Source organism: Misgurnus anguillicaudatus, chromosome 21 (genome assembly GCF_027580225.2).
Source record: "Misgurnus anguillicaudatus chromosome 21, ASM2758022v2, whole genome shotgun sequence".
In the NCBI taxonomy this organism is placed as follows: Eukaryota; Metazoa; Chordata; class Actinopteri; order Cypriniformes; family Cobitidae; genus Misgurnus; species Misgurnus anguillicaudatus.
In genome coordinates, this window is record NC_073357.2 from 38,872,920 (window position 1) to 38,892,699 (window position 19,780).

The 19,780-nt window shown below is 38.1% G+C and overlaps 1 protein-coding gene across 3 annotated transcripts in view; it reads right to left on the reverse strand.

Annotated features, from left to right (window-relative positions):
• otog (otogelin) overlaps positions 1-19,691 on the reverse strand; it is a 46,037-nt gene extending 26,346 nt beyond the window's left edge. Inside the window, exons 1-23 of one of the 3 annotated variants that reach the window (XM_055206792.2) lie at positions 19,490-19,691; positions 19,197-19,254; positions 18,782-18,836; positions 17,217-17,292; positions 16,593-16,691; positions 16,367-16,524; positions 15,541-15,662; positions 13,183-13,391; positions 12,865-12,995; positions 12,673-12,779; positions 12,446-12,555; positions 11,913-12,038; positions 11,720-11,828; positions 11,536-11,582; positions 10,082-10,227; positions 8,155-8,287; positions 7,844-8,021; positions 7,613-7,737; positions 6,428-6,640; positions 4,633-4,798; positions 1,474-1,548; positions 1,232-1,275; positions 986-1,151 (exon numbers count right to left, since the gene is read on the reverse strand). In XM_055206792.2, the coding sequence (XP_055062767.2) occupies positions 986-1,151; positions 1,232-1,275; positions 1,474-1,548; positions 4,633-4,798; positions 6,428-6,640; positions 7,613-7,737; positions 7,844-8,021; positions 8,155-8,287; positions 10,082-10,227; positions 11,536-11,582; positions 11,720-11,828; positions 11,913-12,038; positions 12,446-12,555; positions 12,673-12,779; positions 12,865-12,995; positions 13,183-13,391; positions 15,541-15,662; positions 16,367-16,524; positions 16,593-16,691; positions 17,217-17,292; positions 18,782-18,836; positions 19,197-19,254; positions 19,490-19,562 (2,726 nt within the window). In that variant the 5' untranslated portion in view covers positions 19,563-19,691. Of the gene's footprint in view, positions 1-985; positions 1,152-1,231; positions 1,276-1,473; positions 1,549-4,632; positions 4,799-6,427; positions 6,641-7,612; positions 7,738-7,843; positions 8,022-8,154; positions 8,288-10,081; positions 10,228-11,535; positions 11,583-11,719; positions 11,829-11,912; positions 12,039-12,445; positions 12,556-12,672; positions 12,780-12,864; positions 12,996-13,182; positions 13,392-15,540; positions 15,663-16,366; positions 16,525-16,592; positions 16,692-17,216; positions 17,293-18,781; positions 18,840-19,196; positions 19,255-19,489 lie in introns of all 3 variants that reach the window. The other 2 variants (XM_055206791.2, XM_055206794.2) reach the window with 2 other exon arrangements.
• Between the last annotated feature and the right edge of the window lie 89 nt (positions 19,692-19,780).

Below are 19,780 nucleotides of genomic sequence, written 5' to 3' on the forward strand. Positions count from 1 at the left end.
CCAAGCACATAAACATCGTTCATGTACTCTTTCAGTCTTTCTTGTCTCTTGCTTAAACAAAGAAGAAATCAACAAATTTCCTTGTAAAATATCCGCACATTACCGTCTACAGCCGCGAGAGTCCGCCATATGCTGCATCTGTATTTATGTAATTTAATGGGTTTAGTGATGTGGAATGACGAGTATGCGAACTTCACGCTAGTTGGCTTGTTCGGTTAATTTAGACTATTCAACCTTCCAGGTAAGTTCTGTATGCTATGGTTTATCGTGGTTTATTAAATAACTGATAATATTACTTTATTACTTTATAATATTATTTTATGAAGAAAACAGTAAATCACAAAAAAAGACTTTAGCTGGGTCACATGCATGGTCACATATAGTGTATGTATATACTCAGCTTCCAATGATAAGATTTATTCCTAGCCAGTGGTGAGAAAACATTTAAATGGAATTATCTGAAAACACTGTTTGACCCAGAATAGCAAAAACATCTCAGTATATGACTGTGTAACAGAAAAGTGCAAATCCTGGCGCTACTCGGGCAATTCCACCCACTTCCAAGCTTAGCCATGGATCAATGCCCCATGACATACACATACAATGCACACTCACCTACACAATCCTCCATAGCACACACATACATGGAAACATCTAACCTTTAAAGATACAAAATAATACCCTTCCCAACACAAAGGGACAACAAACTAATTTAGGGTACTTAAAAAAATGTGCAAAACTGTTGGGAGACACTGAATGACACAAGCAACATTAGCATCTTCATCAGGGATCATTCAGAATAGCGGTATTATCACTTACAAAAAAACACAATCTTATGTCTTTTGGGCATGGCAGTATCATATTTTCAAGTATCTCGAAGTACCATGTAAATACTATTTATAACAATTATAATACTCCCACCATGCTTTTTGTAAGTGATAACACCAAGAATGTGTTCAATAAAGAGTAGTTAGTATGAACTCACCCTGCGGGACAGACGCAGCCAGGTACACATGGCTCATGGGCTGAGCAGGTCAGGTTGAGTAAAAACGACTCACAGGTCTGTTCGCAACCTAAACCTTTACTGGCTGAGAGCCTGTCCACTCTGTTTCCACAATCCTCATAAAACTGGCCTGATGGACACAGCGTATCTGAGAGAGGGTAAAGAAAACAGACAGTGAGAATCGATGATCGACATCAGTGACACAGGAGGCTGAAACACAATACTTACCAATAACTGAGCTCTGGGAAACCAGTTTTCCATCTTGGCAAACTCTGTTGAAGAAGTAAATAAGATTGTAACTGATGTGAAGCAGTCAGCGTATTCTACCGGGTTGATCAGGGCCATATTTGATACACTATATACAGTAAATCTCTGCATCTATACTCTGGCAAAACACTCATTTTGGGGGAAAAACTGATAAAATATAATGCAGAATGGTGACTGTTTAAAATAAGTGAACAAGATCTTACTGGACACCTGATGATGTCACGATCACATCTCCAGGTGAGTAATCGGTACTGAAAAAACTGCATGGACACTCACTCCTGTAGCATAAAATGTTTCAAATATTAGACACAGAACCAGTGTACTATATAGTGTATTAAAAATACGTAATGCGCTTTCAAAAGCATGTGGCCTTTACTTGTAAAAAATCATTTAAAGGGGACATTTCACAATTTTTTTTTAAGATGTCAAATAAAACTTTGGTGTCCCCAGAGTACATATGTAAAGTTCTAGCTCAAAATACCATATAGATAATTTATTATATCATGTTAAAATTGCCACTTTGTAGGTGTGAGCAAAAATGTGCCGTTTTTGGGTGTGTCCTTTAAAATGCAAATGAGCTGATCTCTGCACTAAATGGTAGTGCCATAGTTGGATAGTGCAGATTAAGGGGCGGTATTATCCCCTTCTGACATCACGAGGGGGCCAAATTTCAATTACTTTTTTTCATATGCTTGCAGAGAATGGTTTACCAAAAAAGTTACTGGGTTGATCTTTTTCACATTTTCTAGGTTGATAGAAGCACAGGGGACACAATTATAGCACTTAAACATGGAAAAAGTCAGATTTTCATGATATGTCCCATTTAATATTTTCAATTGATCATTACAAAGAGATTTCTCCAGTGGTACCCATCACAAATAAATGTCTGAATGAGTGTGTAGCAGTCAGAGTCTTTTCCCTATCACGTCTCTGACTTTCTCCCGGCTTATGCCAGAATGAGTGCTGTAATTCTAGCACACACCGAGTATGTGGCAGAGAGAAACGGGACATTTAAGAGAAGTGAACCCATGTGAGGGTGAGGAGGCTAAAAGCGTTATACAACACCTGCACTGTAAAAAATCCAATTAATGAAATGTTGGAAGGGCAAAAATATATAAGTTAAACCAATTTTCTTGTTTGGGCTTAGTTGAGTAGACATATTATTTTAAGTCTAGATAAATCTGTGTTTAAAATATTAAATGAATGGTTATTTTCAAATCCAGTCAACATTCAGAATGGCTAGTGTTGACTGAACTAATTAAGACAAATCTGGTCAATATGTGGACTTATGACAGCTATGTTTCCTGACAACAAAATGCTCATAATATTACTGTTATTTGGTAACAAAATGTGATTTTAAGAGTTGTTCAGGCGTGAATGTATGTGCTTAAAGTTTAAATATGCGGTCGGTTAATATAGATAGCGTCTATTTAAAAATGTGCTCGGACACTTTCGGAGTCGGACGGAGAAGAGCTCCAGATGAGCTCCAGAAAATCACAGACACTTAAGCGCTCACATCCCGCCCAGCGCAGCCTCGCCTCGGCAAGCCCATCAGAAATCGACTGCTGGCTCTGATATCTCTGTGGCGTTTAAACATGCGATTTAATTCATTTTAATTTCTTATACTTAATAATAAAAGGTTTACCGGTATGTTTTAAATCATATTTTAGGATTGCACTTAAATGATATCGCTGTTGAATGATATTTCATATCTTTCACATTTGTTATAACTGGGCTGCGTACTGCCTGCGAATTTGAACTTCAGAGCTGAAGGTGCGAGTGGAGAAATAGTCCCAATATCATAACAATCTTAAAACTTCTAAATATACCCGTGTGTGTACCCGTGTGCGTGCGTGTGTGCGCGCGCGTGCATGTATGTATGTATGTATGCGCGTGCGTCTGTGTATTTTGAATTTAAAATGTTTTAACTCGGAAGGATCTGGATCACAGGTCATTTCATCTGAGATCAATCCGCACGCAACAGCTGGAATCACTTACTGTTTCACACAAGGAAGGACACACAAGTCAGCCGTTTCCTCAAGTTCACGTCAGGTAAGTGTTTGTAATTAAATGTTAATTTTAGAATATATTAATTGGCAAAGACGCAAATACTCGACGTTTTTGTAATTATATTTTTGTAAAGATATATAGAAGTGTGTAATGTTATGTGACCGAAGTAAAGTGGAGCTATTTTAGTTAAGATAAAAAGCCTGGATATAGGGTTGGTTTAACGGACAGAGTTTAGAACTCGGTCTTTATTATAATTGGGACATTTTTACAAACAAACCTTATATAATACAATACTGGCGTGCATTTTGAGACAAAACAATATCACTCATATGTTAAGAGATGTCAGTAAGTTATTTTAGTCAGTGAAAAGCCCTGTCCGAGAAAACCGCCCAATAGTGTTTAATGTGTGATGTTTGAGGGAAATTTGGCCTAACATTAACGTTATTTAGGGAATAAAGTCTTTCACCGTCAAACTTTATTATATTAAACATGTTATTTATGTATGTGTGTGTGTTTATATTCCTCTGTTTATCAAACCAGAGCGGAGATGATGTGAGAGAGACAGTCTCCGCTTGGACTGGCTGAGGAAAGTCTCCTAAATGGCCCTGGAGATGTTCTGACTGACTTTGGAGGCTTTTTGGACTGTTTTATGCCCTCTATTTAAAGAAGATTTAATTCTGTATGTTCAGTCTGTATGATAAGTGAATAAGTGAATAAAAAGCTTTTGTTTTTATGTGACTGAAGTTAATTATTTTGTTAACAACACCAGCATAAATTATTTGATAATTAATTTAAAAATGTTATTAAAAAATCCCAAATAATAAATATTAATTGAAGTAACACATAAAACATTGAGTGAATACTTAAATTTTAATTGACAGAGTCTTTGCTGTAAGTTTTTAAAGATTCAACTGATTAAAACATTTTAGTTGAATGAACTATAAAGCTAATTGAGCCAACATACTTTTTTATATTTGAGTCAAATTTGGGCCAACTAAAAAACATCAATCCAGGTAACACTTTGGTGACAGAAATTGAGTGAACGTAAAATTTCTGTGGAACTAGTTACTAAAAAATAATTCATTGAGCCAACAATTTATTTTTTACAGTGTGAGGTTGTCAGGTCCATAACATTTTACAGCTTGCTAGACTTAAAATAACTTTACTCTCTCACACACAAACAATGAACAAATCTAGGTCAAAATCACACACCGAAGTTTTACATATTTGGTCATTTCATATTTTAATTTTTTTTTATAAATGATGATTAAAATAACATAATGAATACATAAAAATGGCATTTGGATAATGGATGGATGTTAATGGAAAAAAGTGTGTGTGTGTGTGTGTACCGTGGCACGCAGGTTTGTGTATGCATGTTAAAGTATGTTCCTTCGGGACACACACATCCCTCCTCACACTCATCTCCACACGGCTGTGGGAGAGAAAGAAACAAGCAGCGGCGCTGACATGAAGACACACACACTCCGTACTCCATAGTAGGCGGACATGAGATGGCTGGAAGACACACATGCATAGAGCATACACATGACATTTCTACTCTCACACAATATAAATACATTACGCATACATTACGCTTCCTGCATTGATGTGAATTGTTAAAATGTTCAGCTGAGACCAGCTTGAATTACCATGCTGGTTCTGGTTTAGCTGTGGACCAGCTGACCAAAAGAGGATTGTGGGTTAAGCTAGATAAGATACCCTATTTACCGGACTATAAGTCGCTCCAGAGTACAAGCCGCATCAGTCAAAAATGTGCTTTGAAGAGGAAAAAACATATGTAATTTGCACTGGACTATACGTCGTGTTTATTTAGATTTCACAAAATCCAAGCCCAAGAACAGACATTTAATTTGAAAAGGCAACTAAACAATGGCACACAGAACAGCAGGGTGAAGAGATGTCCATACATGTTAATGCAACATTACAATTTATTCACCGAACACAATAGCATATCGAACATACTGTACCTGGGAGGTTGAATAGGCTAAATTAACACGACAAGCAAAATCAAGTTAAAAAAGTTCCCGAAGTCATTCCACATCACTGAATCCATTGAATTACATAAATAAAGGAGCAGCGAAGAGTGGACTCTCGCAGCTGTAGACGGTAATGGTTTCTCTTGGTTCATATGAATTCCTTTTGATATATAAGTCGCACCTGACTAGAAATCGCAGGATCAGCCAAACTATGAAAAAAGTGTGACTTATAGTCCGGAAAATACGGCAAGCCTGGTAGGGACACCAACTAACCATTATCCCATAAAGGGGTCCCAAACATTGTTTATGTGTGCATATGCTCTATTAATTTAAGAGTGTGTTAAAAGAAAGGATATTTGATGTATCGTACGCTAAATATGCTGAAATTATTAATTGTTTTCCAGTGGCGGCTCATGACTCCTCATCCGAGGGGCGTTAATTCAAAATAAGTCTTCAGAGTATCAAGTGTTGTTCCCTTTTCGAAAATATGTGTCCTGCGTGTCGAGAGATCCTGTGTGCATCACGTGTTTTGTCAAAATAAGTGCCTGCTGCACACGCGTCAAAACCGTTTATAATATGAGATGCTCATGTTCACAAAATACACGCAAGACACTCCCTTAACAGTAAACTTTGACTACGCATGAGATTATGCGAGTATCTGGCGAGCGTCTCTTATATCATAAACCCTTTAGACGCATCTGCAGCAGGCACTTATTTTGGCAAGACACGTGATAGCACATAGGATCACTCGACGCGCAGAACACATATTTTGAAAAAAGGAACCACACACATGACAGACTACATACATGTTGTGACGAACTTCGCATCGATCGCCCTGAAAAAAAGAAGTCACCGGCCGCTACTGTTGTTTTCCCTCATAAACATACTAAAGACATACAATGTAATAACCCACTGGAGTAATTTGGATTACTTTAATCATGTTTGGATGTGAGTTTAGGAACTTTGCCATGTTGACTCCCATATAAGAGAATAACATGATGGCATTTTAGGAAAATAAATTGTGTTTAGCTAAAGAAAGGAAGTCATAATCATCTGGGATGACATAAAGACGAGTAAGTTATGTGAATTTTTATATTTGGGTGAACTCACCACACTCACATTTATGTATGTATGTATGTGTACTCACCACACTCAGGCAGGTGAGAGCGAAACTCAATGATGACGCCGTGTCTTCTGCAGGTGCGGGCGTAGTGAGCGAGGACAGAGCACAGGCAGGGCGCTCCACACTTACAGACGTCTGCGCGACACTGCAGCTGAAATCCTACTGGACTTACATACTCATGACAGGCAGCAAACACCTCCTGCATCAGCACATCACATTTCTCCACTGCATAGGTGGCTGAAATCACATCATCAACATAGAGCATGAAAAGTGCTTGAGCTTTGTAGTAAGGTACTAAAACGCACATTGAAATCATTTTGTACATTGTTTTAAATGTATTTTTATTGTTTGCATGTCAACAATAGCACAAGTGCACTTTTAAATGGTGAAATACAGTGTTCCTGTAGCTTGCTAGGAGTATTGTGTTAGCACTGCAAAGGTCATGGGGTTCGACCCCAGGGAACACACATACCGATAAAAGAAAGGCATAGATTAAATGCAATGTACTGCAAGTCATTTTGGAAAAGCATCAGCCAAATGCATAAATGTAAATGCAATATGCCACCGTACTTTGTAAGAGCTACAATGAAGATGCACAATGGTGTGTTATTTAGTACCGTATTTTTCGGTCTATAAGCCACGTTTCTTTTTCATATCTTGGCTGGTGTTGCGTCTTATAGTCAGGTGCGCCTTGTAAGTCAGTATGAATTAATTTGGACATTTATGAGGCAAGAGACAACATTACCGTCTACAGTCGCGAGAGTCCGCCATATGCTGCTTCTGTATTTATGTAATTCAATGGATTCAGTAATGTGGAATAACGAGTATGCGATCTTCATGCTAGTTGGCTTGTTTGGTTAATTTAGCCTATTCAACCTTCCAGGTAAGTTCTGTATGCTATGGTTTATGGTTTAAATAACTGATAATATTACTTTAACGTACAGACATCTATTCAGCCTGCTGTTCTGTCTGCTATTGTTTAGTTGAACTTGCCTTTCCAGATTAAATGTCTGTTCTTCGGCTTGGATTTTGTGAAATAATTTTCTAAATAAACGCGACGTATAGTCCACTGCAACTTATATTTGTATTATATGCATTTTTGAATGATGCGGCTTATACTCCGGTGCGCCTTATAGTCCGGAAAATACGGTACTAATATATGTATATTATAAGGAACTAGTAAGTAGTATGATAGGTGAAATGTGTCACCTGCTTGCTGATGTGTGTCACAAGGGTCAAGCTGGGGTAAGCTGGGCCGCGGCACACACGCGGAAGACACGCGCCATGCATTTCCAAACAAATATGGTGTGCTTTCAATCATGCCAGAGGGAGCGCTAGAATAACAGAGTAATGCACATTTGAACATTTCATGCACATGTGAAAACCCTGTAAAGGGGGGAGTTAGATGTTGATGGAGAAATTGATTAGTAGAGAACTCACAGAAAGTCATCCTGAATGTTGCCATTGAAGGTCCCACAGAGCCCCACAGTGTCATCTCTCCACTGCTCATCCAACTGCAGGTAAAGTCTGAACTCTCTCCAGTTATACTGCAGGCGCAGACCCTGCGATGACTTCACCTGGACGAACATTGACGACAGCTCCTGGATCTGAAACACATCTACACACAGCCATAGAGAACATTGACAGAGCTGTTAATATACAGTGAACACACACAGACTGCACTAGTTATCATGTCAATATAATTATATGGCAAACTAGCATCTTATCGCAGAACGGTCACAATAAATTACCATCTGAATATGGGAGTGAGATTCTGAACTGGCTTGCTAGAAAAACCTCTCCGCTGTGACTCATTGTGATCTCAGTACGTGGGTCCTCATCAATCACCAGATTCACGGACTGAATACAAGCACCATCCAGATTCTGCGAACAAATACACACAGCAATCATAAATAGCAGTTTTATAACTTGCTATTCATGCACACGTAATAACACAGCTACAGAACACAATGGATAGGGAAAGAAACATATCGGTTCATCTGTACATTTCAATTCTGACTAATTCAGTAATCATGTAGTTTAGAAATGAAGCATTTATGTGAATGAGTTACTGAGAGCTGTTCACAGGAGATAAACCACTCTGACTCTGAATCGCTCCATTCAATGAAATGATGGACGCTACCAACAGGTGCTTATGTGGGGATCTTTCACCGGACGCTTTGCTGAAATACATCTCTCTTGCTTTCTTCTCTCTCCCTCCCTCTCTCTCTCTCTCTCTCGCTCGCTGGCTCTCTCACCATCAGCAACTACAAAGTCTCTGGCTCTGTCATTTAGAGGCTCAGATAAGCAGAATAGCTTGTTGAGATTCCAGACAGTGACACCTCACACCAAAACACTCTCTGTGTGTTGAGTTTTAACATTAGCAGATCTGGGCTTTGGCAAAAAAAAGGCTTTGAGAGAAAGAAACACTTCATCTTTTGTCTTTTCATGTTTTATCTGTCAAAGCAAAACTAACATTGACACAAGCACACACAGAAAAACCATAAAAGACCCTAAAGGAATATTCCAGATAATTTACTCACCACCATGTCATCCAAAATGTTGATGTCTTTCTTTGTTGAGTGGAGAAGAAATTATGTTTTTTGGGGAAAGCATTGCGGGATTTTTCTCATTTTGGTGGACTTTGGTAGACACCAACAATTAACACTTAACTCAACACGTAACAGTTTTTTTTAACGGAGTTTCAAAGGACTATAAACAATCCCAAAGGGGCATAAGGGTCTTATCTAGCGAAACGATCGTCATTTTTGACAGGAAAAGTGGGAAATATGCTCTTTTGGACCACAGCTTTTCGTCTGGGTCCGGTCCAGCGCGACCTAACGTAAGTGCGTAGTGACGTAGGGAGGTCAAGTGTTACATATATAAAACACATATTTGCGGACCATTTTAAGCAATAAACTGACACAAAGACATTAATTAGTATCAGTTGACATACAACAACTTCGGAACGGTCCTCTTTCAACACACTTGTAAACACTGGGGCGGAGTTTCGCGTTCGTCTTCTGTGACCTCTTGACGTGATGACGTATTGCGTGGGGTCACCTGGCGCATCATGACCAGATCTAGACGAGAAGTTGTGCTTTAAAAGTGTATATTTGTCATTTTTCTTGTCAAAAATGACAATCGTTTTGCTAGATAAGACACTTATGCCTCGTTTGGGATTGTTTATAGTCCTTTGAAACTCTGTTGAAAAAAACTGTTACGTGTTGAGTTAAGTGTTAATTGTTGGTGTCTATTAAAGTCCATTAAAATGAGAAAAATCCTGCAATGTTTTTCTCAAAAAACATAATTTCTTCTCGACTGAACAAAGAAAGACATCAACATTTTGGATGACATGGTGGTGAGTAAATTATCTGGATTTTTCTTTTAGGAAATGGAATATTCCTTTAAGCAAGCCTTTGCAATCTTTTACATTATTCTTGCCTGATCTGGCAACTAATTTGTATAATTCAGCTACACTAACCGCTAGATTAGATAGCTTGACCGATCACACAAATCTAGATGCTGTCTACTGAACCCGTGTTTGAGTCACCAGATCAGGCTTTGAATCACCGCAGCAGAACAATTCTGGAACATGATAAAGAAAGGGTTGTGAAAGGACTATGTGCCATTACCTGAGGGTGGTGCAGACTGAAATGAAAGTGCACAGGGACTTACGGTTCCACATGGTGCATTCTGGATGGTCACAGTGAACCCCCCAGAGTTTCTGCTCTTGGCTAAAACGTACTGGCACGTAGCAGAAAATGTGTAAACACGGCCATCAAACGACTGGAAGAACATATCCCCTGTCACAGAGCATTCTCCTGTACCAACCAAAAACAGCAAATTACGGCTACAGCAGAAGTTTTCCCATCTATATTGTATTAAAAAGAATCAAACTTATAAAAAGTAAAAAGTAGTAGAAGTAACTAAAAAGATTTAATTAACCACAAACTTGTTAAATTTGACAAAGATAACCTTTATATAAACTGTAAAAAAAATGTTGGTTGCACTTAATATTTTTAAGTTTAATCAACTTAAATTTACAATTCATTTCAACATTCTTGCCAAGTGAGGAGTTGCTATAAATCATAAAAATAAAGTAAAATTAGCTTAAGTTACTTTCTCGCAACTCATCACTTGTCAAGAAGGTAGAAATTAATTGTAAATTTAAGTTGATTAAACTTAAAAATGTAAGTGCGACAAGGAATTTTACCATGTAGAAATAAAAAAAATCATAGAATGAAGTGGAAGAAAACGTGTATGTGAAAATAATTAAATAAGAGCTTTCTCTGATATTTACCGAGCCCCTAAGGTGACATTGGAGTAAAAAAATCAGTTTCATGAGCTCACGTGAAAACTTCATGTGCAGAATTTTTTTTAAAGTTTAGTTTCGCGTGCTCACGTGAAACTATTGCGTGCACACGTGAAAGCAAAAGTTTCACTTGCGCACACGATAGATTCACGTGCGTACGTGATAGATTCACGTGCGCACGCAATAGATTCACGTGCGCACGCAAAACTAAACTTTATTTAATTTTTGCTTCATGTCCCCTTAGAGGCTCTGTAGATATTTCAGCGCAATATATGAAAGAAGATCGCGCAACTTTTACACGCTTGCAAAATGAAACTAATGAAAGATGCAGAGATCAGGCGCTTTAGTTTTAAGAATGAAAGCCTAAAGATTGCGCTGTACACTGTGTGTTCGCGCCAAAAGTCAGAAAAGACGTAAAACATTGTGCTCAGTACCTCAGATTACATAAACAGGCGGAGAGAAGGCGGTCTCTTGTGGCTGTTCGAACACATTCAACTACATGCGCGTTTACACTACTAAAGCAATCCGATTGAAAGGGTTTTCCACTACCTCTGAATGTAGTTAAAAGTGGAGGAGCTCAAAATGTTTTGACCACCGATTACACCTGTCTTTAGCGTCGTCCACTTGTGATTCCAATCGACAAAAACACATCTTAATACAAAGTGTAAACAGCCTCACTTGATGTTAAGATGTGTTGATGTGTCACATGAGTGATCACAGACATTAAGACTATGAATAAGAGTAAAATACAGGCACAGTGAATGAGAAAATCAGGGCAAACTACAATAAACAGTCAAATAGATAAAAAATAACACACCTGGGCAGTTGTGCTCTGTGCAGTTCCATATTCCCTCCACACATGTGCTAAAAACACACAAAAGATCACCAGTGATGTTACATATACTGTACTTCAAAATCACACAATTATTCTTGTGTGTTATTTGAATTTTTTTCATGCATTTAAGTATGCAGTGGTGTCTCGATAATAAATAGCGTCTGACCAGTTGTTGCAGTCTTCCTGTATGATGTGTCCAGAGGGGTACACCATACCGTGGTGCTCACATGGACAGTCTGATACCTTAACACACACTCCATCCTCATAGATTAAATCTAGACACAGCCCAAAGATTTTATTAACATCGACAAATGAATACTCTTAGTACATGATTTGTTCATGTTTTATTAAAATACTACCTGCAGGGCAATAGCAGCCATCCAAACACTGCAGCTTGCTGTCTATACACATGCGTTCCACGTTGCATTGCGTAGGGCAACATGGGATGCACTCTCTGAAATGAAACTCACCGGGGCAAGCGACATCTGCAGTCAGAGGAAGAACAACAAACACTCTCACAATATGCATTTTACTGTGATTATAACCAAACAATAACATTCAAACACACAAAAATGCTCTTGTAGCTTAAATGGTAGAGTACAAATGTCATGTGTTTCATTCCCAGTAAACACACATACACATACACTGTGGATAAGTGCACATTAGATAAAAACATCTGCCAAATACAGGTGCATAAATGTAAAAGCACAAAGTAATGAATACATTGACACTTTAACGTACTAGTTTTACATCTAAAGAACAAAGCAATAAAACCATCAAGGTTGTGCTTTACAGAAATGCACTACCACAAGTTTACTGCTTTTGTATAATGTAAATGACAGCAAACATGGCAAACACATAAGCAATATTGCTACATTCGTAAGTAACCTACCACAAACGGGAAAGTGTGCTCTCCAGTCGTGCAGTGGATGTTCAGCATGGGCACATGCCCTGGCATACTCTGTAAACACCTGGCACACAACATCAGCACTGGGACCAGACCTGCACCAGTGAAAAACATAACACAGGACTTCAATAGCATATGTATTTTCCAATGAGCACTTTAAACAAATCCTGTTTGTAGCTTGTTAATGTAGGTATATAGATATCAGTACTTACAGACAGAGGTCATTGGAGCAGCTGGCCATATATGAAAATGGACTGACAAACTCATGGCAGGACATAAACGGCTCCTTTAAAAGGGTGGCACACACTTCCTCTACTTTCTGCAGTGAAGAACCAGAGATGTTATTTACCAGGTGCACTGTGGTGGGTGTTTCTGTGTGATAGGTGTGTTTTTGCGGTTTGTACCAATATGACAAGAGGACTTTGTGTTGCACACGGCGAGGGGTAGAGAGAAGAGACAGCAGGACATCTGGCTTGCTCTGGCTGCTCCTCTGACCAGCTGTTTCCAAACATGGCCAAATCCTGGGTGAAAACACCTGGACCAAACATCAACAAGCGCATATGCATTCTAAGTTTACATTAGAAGTAATGGATAGACTTGATAAAAACATGTTAATGATATAATTCTGAATATTGGAGGAAGATAAAAGTTTGCATTTTTGTCTTTAGCAGGTCCTCGTACAGAGTTCACTGACAAGGTAGAAGAAACTAAGAGAAACTTACCATAACTGGTCTTCAGGTCATCCTGCACATCAGCATTGAAATTCCCACACAGTCCACAGGTACGACCCACAAAATGAGGACTCATCTTAATGTACACAGAGCCAGTGAGCCCCTGCCAGGCCAAAGTGAAACTCTGTGGCTGTGACACTATAATGTAGTCAGATATCCGCTCAAGCTCAACATCATGGATGTTATGGGGCAGCTGGACACTACAGAGAAAAATATACACCTATTAGCAATACACAAACTTAAACAAACTCTTTACAAAGCCCTATTCGGACAGTAATTGTTTCTCGAGGGAACATATGGGGCCCTATTTTAACGATCTAAGCGCATTGTCTAAAGCGCACAGCGCAACGTCTAAATGGGCGTGTCCGAATACACTTTTGCTAAATTAACGACGTGAAAAATGGTTTTTGCGCCGAGCGCATGGTCGAAAAGGGTAGGTCCTATTGTAATGGGAGTATTTTGGGCGTAACGTGCAGTAAACTAATGAGAATCACATCTCTCATTCCCTTTAAAAGCAAGTTGCGCTGGCGCTATGTCTAATCCCTATTTAGATGACGAACTTAACTGAAAAACTAAGCGGAGGAAGAAGATCCCCAGTTTAAGATTAATGTTAAATAATTGTGTTGTTTTTCACTTGTATTGAAATTGTTATTTCTTCATTAAAACCTTTAAAACCCGTTTTCTTTTAGTCATGGAAGTAAAAAAGCAGGCTTTTAATTGCTTTAAATGTATGGCTATCCAATATAATCAAAAAATAATTTACAAGTATGTAAGAAAAGGTTTGTACTGTAAAAATCCTTTATTTGTTACAAACAGGAGATAAAGACAGCTCTCTGCAAGGTTCAGCACTTGGACAGCGTCAGTTTTTTTAAGCATTACTTAAAAATGTTTTTCATCTCACCATATCTACAGGTACAGAGTCATCATATACAATAAATCCGTAAGGGTAGCATTAAAAAAACATTTAAAAACAGATGCATTTGTTTAAAGCAAAGCATTTATTTACTTACCAGGCTACAGATGAAGCAGCTCTTTGCGCCTTCTAACGTCTCATATTTAGTCCTCATTTATGTCCAAGAGACTCAATAATAATCTTTAACATTCAATCCTTTAATCTTTCATATTTAAAAGCGTTTTTGTGCTGCTGCGCATTCATGTATGTGTTAAGCAAACCCATATTGCGCCATTGACTTTAGACTTTAGACCAGGTTTTTGTTGGTCAATGGCGTAGTCTATTTTAGTTGCCTCAAAATAGCAATGCGCCAACAATGCGCCTGAACACACCTCGTTTTCAGACCAGAACGCCCATGGGTGCAAAAGGGGGCGCAAATGCATTTGCTATTTAAACAACGCAGCGCTAAACGTGAAAATTATAATTGCGCATAAGACCCTTGCGCCGCGCATTGCGCTGGATGTAAGATAGAGCCCAATGTGTTTGCGTGGTTAAAAAAAACATTCTTTTCCACATACCGCACATTTTTGTAGCTCCAGATTTCACTCTCTTCCTGAAATGCACGGATTTGAAAAGCTCTGTGTCCCTGATTGGCCAGCTAATCTGTACGTTGTGATTTGCCTGAATATACACCTGATGTCAGCCGGAAATGTGACGCTCCTTACCATGTTTGAAAGATTTGCGCACAATGCAATGCTAACAGGAGTTAACTTACAGGCTGAGTCAGAAAGAAGCGTGAGGAATTATAATAATGTCAGTCTTGTCTACGTCAACAAGCCCAGGAAGTAAACTGTTGCCTACAATTCGTGTGTTTGTTGTAGTCCAAGAAAAGAGATTTGTGCTGAAAACGATAACTGCCGTCATCGTTTACTTTTGGGTATTGACCTTTTGCATATCATTAACATGTACTAATACACACCTACACACCAAAGGAAATGTAAAATCGTGAATCGGACCATTGGTACTCTTTAAACACTGACATCTTCATAACTGAAAGGATAACTGTGGGCATAATTTTTCATCGCTCTTCTACCGCGAATAGGAGCTGATGTAAATAAAGAGGAGAAAATCATGAAATGTTTAAAATGTCTATAATCAGCAGCAACAAAAACAAAATTTAATTTGAACATATATGCAATTACACAACAGTAGGCCATTCCATATACATATAAACCAAGTATTCGGGTCATGCGAATGATCGTGTTATTAACCAAACGTGCAGCGCATCTCCAGGTGTTTCGAATTATAAACTCATCCGAATGCAAGAGTTTTATGGCGGAGGAGGCATGAAAATATATATCCTAATAGGGCTCAAGAATCCATGAGATACATCAGTGCGGTAGGTCAGGTTGAAGTTAAGTGACAAAGGGTTTGGTTGATTGTGAATGTTCACTTACTTTTGACCCTTGAAGGTAACACTGAAGTTCTGTAACCTAATCTCTCCTTCCCACGGCAGGAAGAGGCTGATGGAACGTGTGCAGGAGTATGGAAAAGAATTGCATTCCGGGTCATTATGCACCTATCAATCAATAATTAGAAATAAATCACAGAATACAAAAATCTCAGATTTATAGTCACACAGAGATTAAATAATGAAAAATAACTAAATTAAAATACACTAACACTTAAAAACATTTTCAGCAGATTAAAGGCTCCTTGAAAAATACCATTCAAAGACTGAAATCCTTTTATCTATACTAGCCAAGCCAACGCTGCTTCAGTTCTCCACTACTGCACTACAGCCATTCGGTCAGTTCATTGATAAATGATATTGGCACTTAAGCAAATGGCCTAAAGAAACTTTGGCTGAGGTAGTTCACCTCCTCTGGATTCCCATCAGTGAGCCTAAAGAGAACAAAGCCAATTCTGTTTTGGCCCTGGCTGTAATTACTGTATTAAACTGTAATGGGCATAAATGACTATAATAATGAGATCACTTTCTCTATGAACGCCAATAAAAACTTCCTCAGGCAAAAGTTGTGCTGCATGCATTGCACACCCACAAAACCACACACACACAGCATCTCACAAATGCATAGCACAGAATAGCAACTGTCAACTTCTAAAGTACACAATTCACTAAATACAACCAACTTACTGTTTATTTTGTGCTATATGTGACCTACAACTAAACCATGGCTGATGAAACTCAACATTAAAAATAAAATCACAGCCCAAATTCTAAATGTAATGGAAATCTGTCGATTTTATTAAAGAGTTCACCTGTATATGCACGCTTGACTGACTGTTGTCTTCACAGTCTCTCACTAGTGTGTAGCTACACTTCCCAGGGAAGAAGTAATAAAGACCATCAAAGGTTTCGTAGTTGTACTGCCCCCACGAGCGACACGTCATCTCTCGCTCAAAGCCTAGATTGGGGACTGAAACATTTCAACATTTATTGCAGTTCTCCATAATATAAAACATTTCCCTGTATCATCCACAATACCTGTCTGACAGTGTGTTCCAGTAGCATGGTATAAAGTGCAGTTACAGGCATCTGGATGGACACACTGACCCCCATTCAGACAAGGAGATGTACAGTCACCTGTATAAAGTAAAGCACAATGTGACATCGATCTTAAGACATGATGCGCGTTAAGTGAGTGCTTGGTGAAAGTGGTGCAGATTACTAAAGTGCTCATTGAAGCATAAATGAATCGTGCTCTTGTGTGTAATGATGACACTGATCAGCCTATTCAACAGATGTTCACTGAAAGAAGGGGCACATTCTCACATTTCAAATGATCATAACCAGGGTTTGAAATGGAGGGGACTCGGAAATTCCAAGGAGTACATTTCAAGGAGAGGGGGACAGAGTTCCAGCCGAAAACTAAGAAGACTTCCATCTTTTATTTTACTAATTGCCTTAAAATGTTATGCAAATTGTATAAATATAGTGAGATTTCTGCATCTAAGGTTTAAAAATATATAATATATCCACAAGTGCACCCACTGAATCAAAGTGTAATGAAAAACACAATGGATTTTTTTCAGTAGGAGGGTTATACAGACACAAAGAGAGCATTGGAGCACTTGCTAAGGTATTGTAACATTGTGCTTGTGATCTTACCACTGACTCTGCGGGGTGATGGCTTCTGGGCTTCTGTTTGCTCTGCTGATGATGTGTTCCTCTCTAATAAGATTTTCTTTAGAGAAAAATCCATTGAAGTTACTACAGTTATTTACAGTTAAAATAAATGCATTCATATATTTCACTCTGAGCTTTTGCATACATAAAAAAAAGGTTTATTCTATAAAAACAAATACTAAGCTTATACTTATACAACATTGTGTTCTGCAACTCAATCAATTTGTTCCCATAAAATTATTAAGGCAGGAATGTCAATCAAAACCCTAATAAGTTATTGTTCACCTGTACAGAAGCTGGAAGCATGTGCAACCGGAATCATTATTACATTGATGTGAGGTGGGGGTACATGAGATAGCCAATCACTTCCTAAATCATTTCTTTTCTGACCGAAACTGCCTTTATTCTGCCCGCTTTCCCCATCACACCTGATATCTGAGAGTTCAATAATTTTATGTAGCTTACGAGGCTGTAGAGGAGATGTATTCTGAAATAATGAACGGGGCCAGTGTGTCTCTGTGAATAGCGGCTCTGGGGAACAGCCGCTCCAGCTTTAGCAATCCTGAGCGACCAGCGGACACCTGAAACCGCTTTACTGCCACCGAAATGACGGCTTTTGTCCCAAAGAGTCCAACAAAGTCAGCATTGGGGGATGTGGGGTTTTTCTATTTTAATTATTAAACATCTGTCATTAGTCCGAGATTGTTGGTTTAAAGGTTGTCGTGCTTACATGAATTTTAATGATTTTAATGCAGTCGCTTACATTTGTGGCAGTTGTAACATTAAATTATTTTTATTCTTATTCATATTTAGTATTTAGGTATACACCTATTATGGATTTACAGCACGAATGTTCAGTTTAGATAAACATTAACTTTTAACATAAATTTGTTATTTTTTATGCACTAAAGGAATACATCTGAAAATACATAAAGTACTGAAGTATACTTTAGGATTTACTATAAAATGTAGTAAATTGTAGTATACAGTGTTATATTATAGTCATTATGTTATATGTGACCCAGTATGTAAAAAAGTCATTTTTGTGATTGACTGTTTTCCACATAAAATCATCCTATATAATGTAAAGAACATTCTGTGAAATTTTCTTGATAGCTTTAAGATTCAGTAAGGTCATGTCAAAGATTAAAATCACTGTAAAATTAATGTTTGAAATCAAACTATATATGAGACTTTAAACTGGATTTTGCAAAAATGGTCACATATAGTTTAGTTAGTACAATTACTGTCGTATTAGCTAGCCTATAATAAAATGATAAAATGTATCACCACAGTATGTACTTTAAAACTTTATCCCCGCACTAGCAATGTTATTACAGTTTACTACAATAAATGGTATGGTATACTGCAGTATCTTTATGTGGGATAACAACAAACTCAGTCATCTCTTTTGTTATAGATAAAAAAAACACATTTTGATTTTACAAACACTTTGTTTTCTGTAATGCTATGCATTTAACCTAATGGCACTGCATCTAGCGCAGGTATCCTGTGCGCTTTTCAATGCATCACTTCAGCTCTCCTACCTGCTCGGTTTGGGAAGCGGGATCCCATTTCTCCAGCATTATCCTGCTGCTCGCGCTGCTGGGACACACAGAGAACAACGAGCGGTTTGTTCCTCACACACAGCTAATCAGCACTTGTGTTAGACAGAAAAGCGAGAGACTCGCAGGCGTTTCAAGTGAGCTTTACCAGTCTGTTTCACAAATATTACAGACCCCAAGACCTCTAAGATAAACTAGGTATATACTAAACACGAATTAAGTCACAATTGAACATATAAAAATTTTACAACTGCGAAAATAATAAAAAATGTCCAAAATGTACTCTGACGATCGTCGCTGTCATTAGTAATATAATAAAAGTCTTTTTTTTTTAAACTAAAATTGTTATTTTATTCCATCCATGTGGACAGCAATGTCAATATGAAAATATGCTTACCTTTCATAATCATGCTGCTTTGTTAAATTCAGTTCTTCATTTCCCCTCGTAATATGTGCTGAAAATAAAAAAATATGGCCACATTACTGTATACAAATAATGACTGGAAATTATTATTTTTTGGCAGCGTAACACGTTCTGTATTAAACAATGCACACATTTCAAATCAAGCCTGTAACAAATTATGTTACATTTATGCATTATAATAAAAAAAACTATATAATTTTGTTTGTTGGTAAAAATAGCAACTTCTCAAAAAGGATAACACAGCAGCCCAGCATCATGCTACTCACCTTGATATATTAAGATAAAGAATAATAAATAGATTAAAAAAAGTTTCTTTCCGGGAGTTAAAAAAGGATCCATTCGTGACTCATGCGAATCACTTGAAAGGGAATAAGATTCTCACTATCGACTCATATTCCCGTCTGCATTCAGCTGCTCCTCACGCGCTCGCTCCTGTGTGTCTGTTCGCGCGCATCTCACCATCACAACATAACAATATGCAAATGAATGAACGTCACTAACGCACAGTCTCGGAGCTGGAAGGAGTCATGTTTACAGGAGGAAGGTGCACTCGTTTC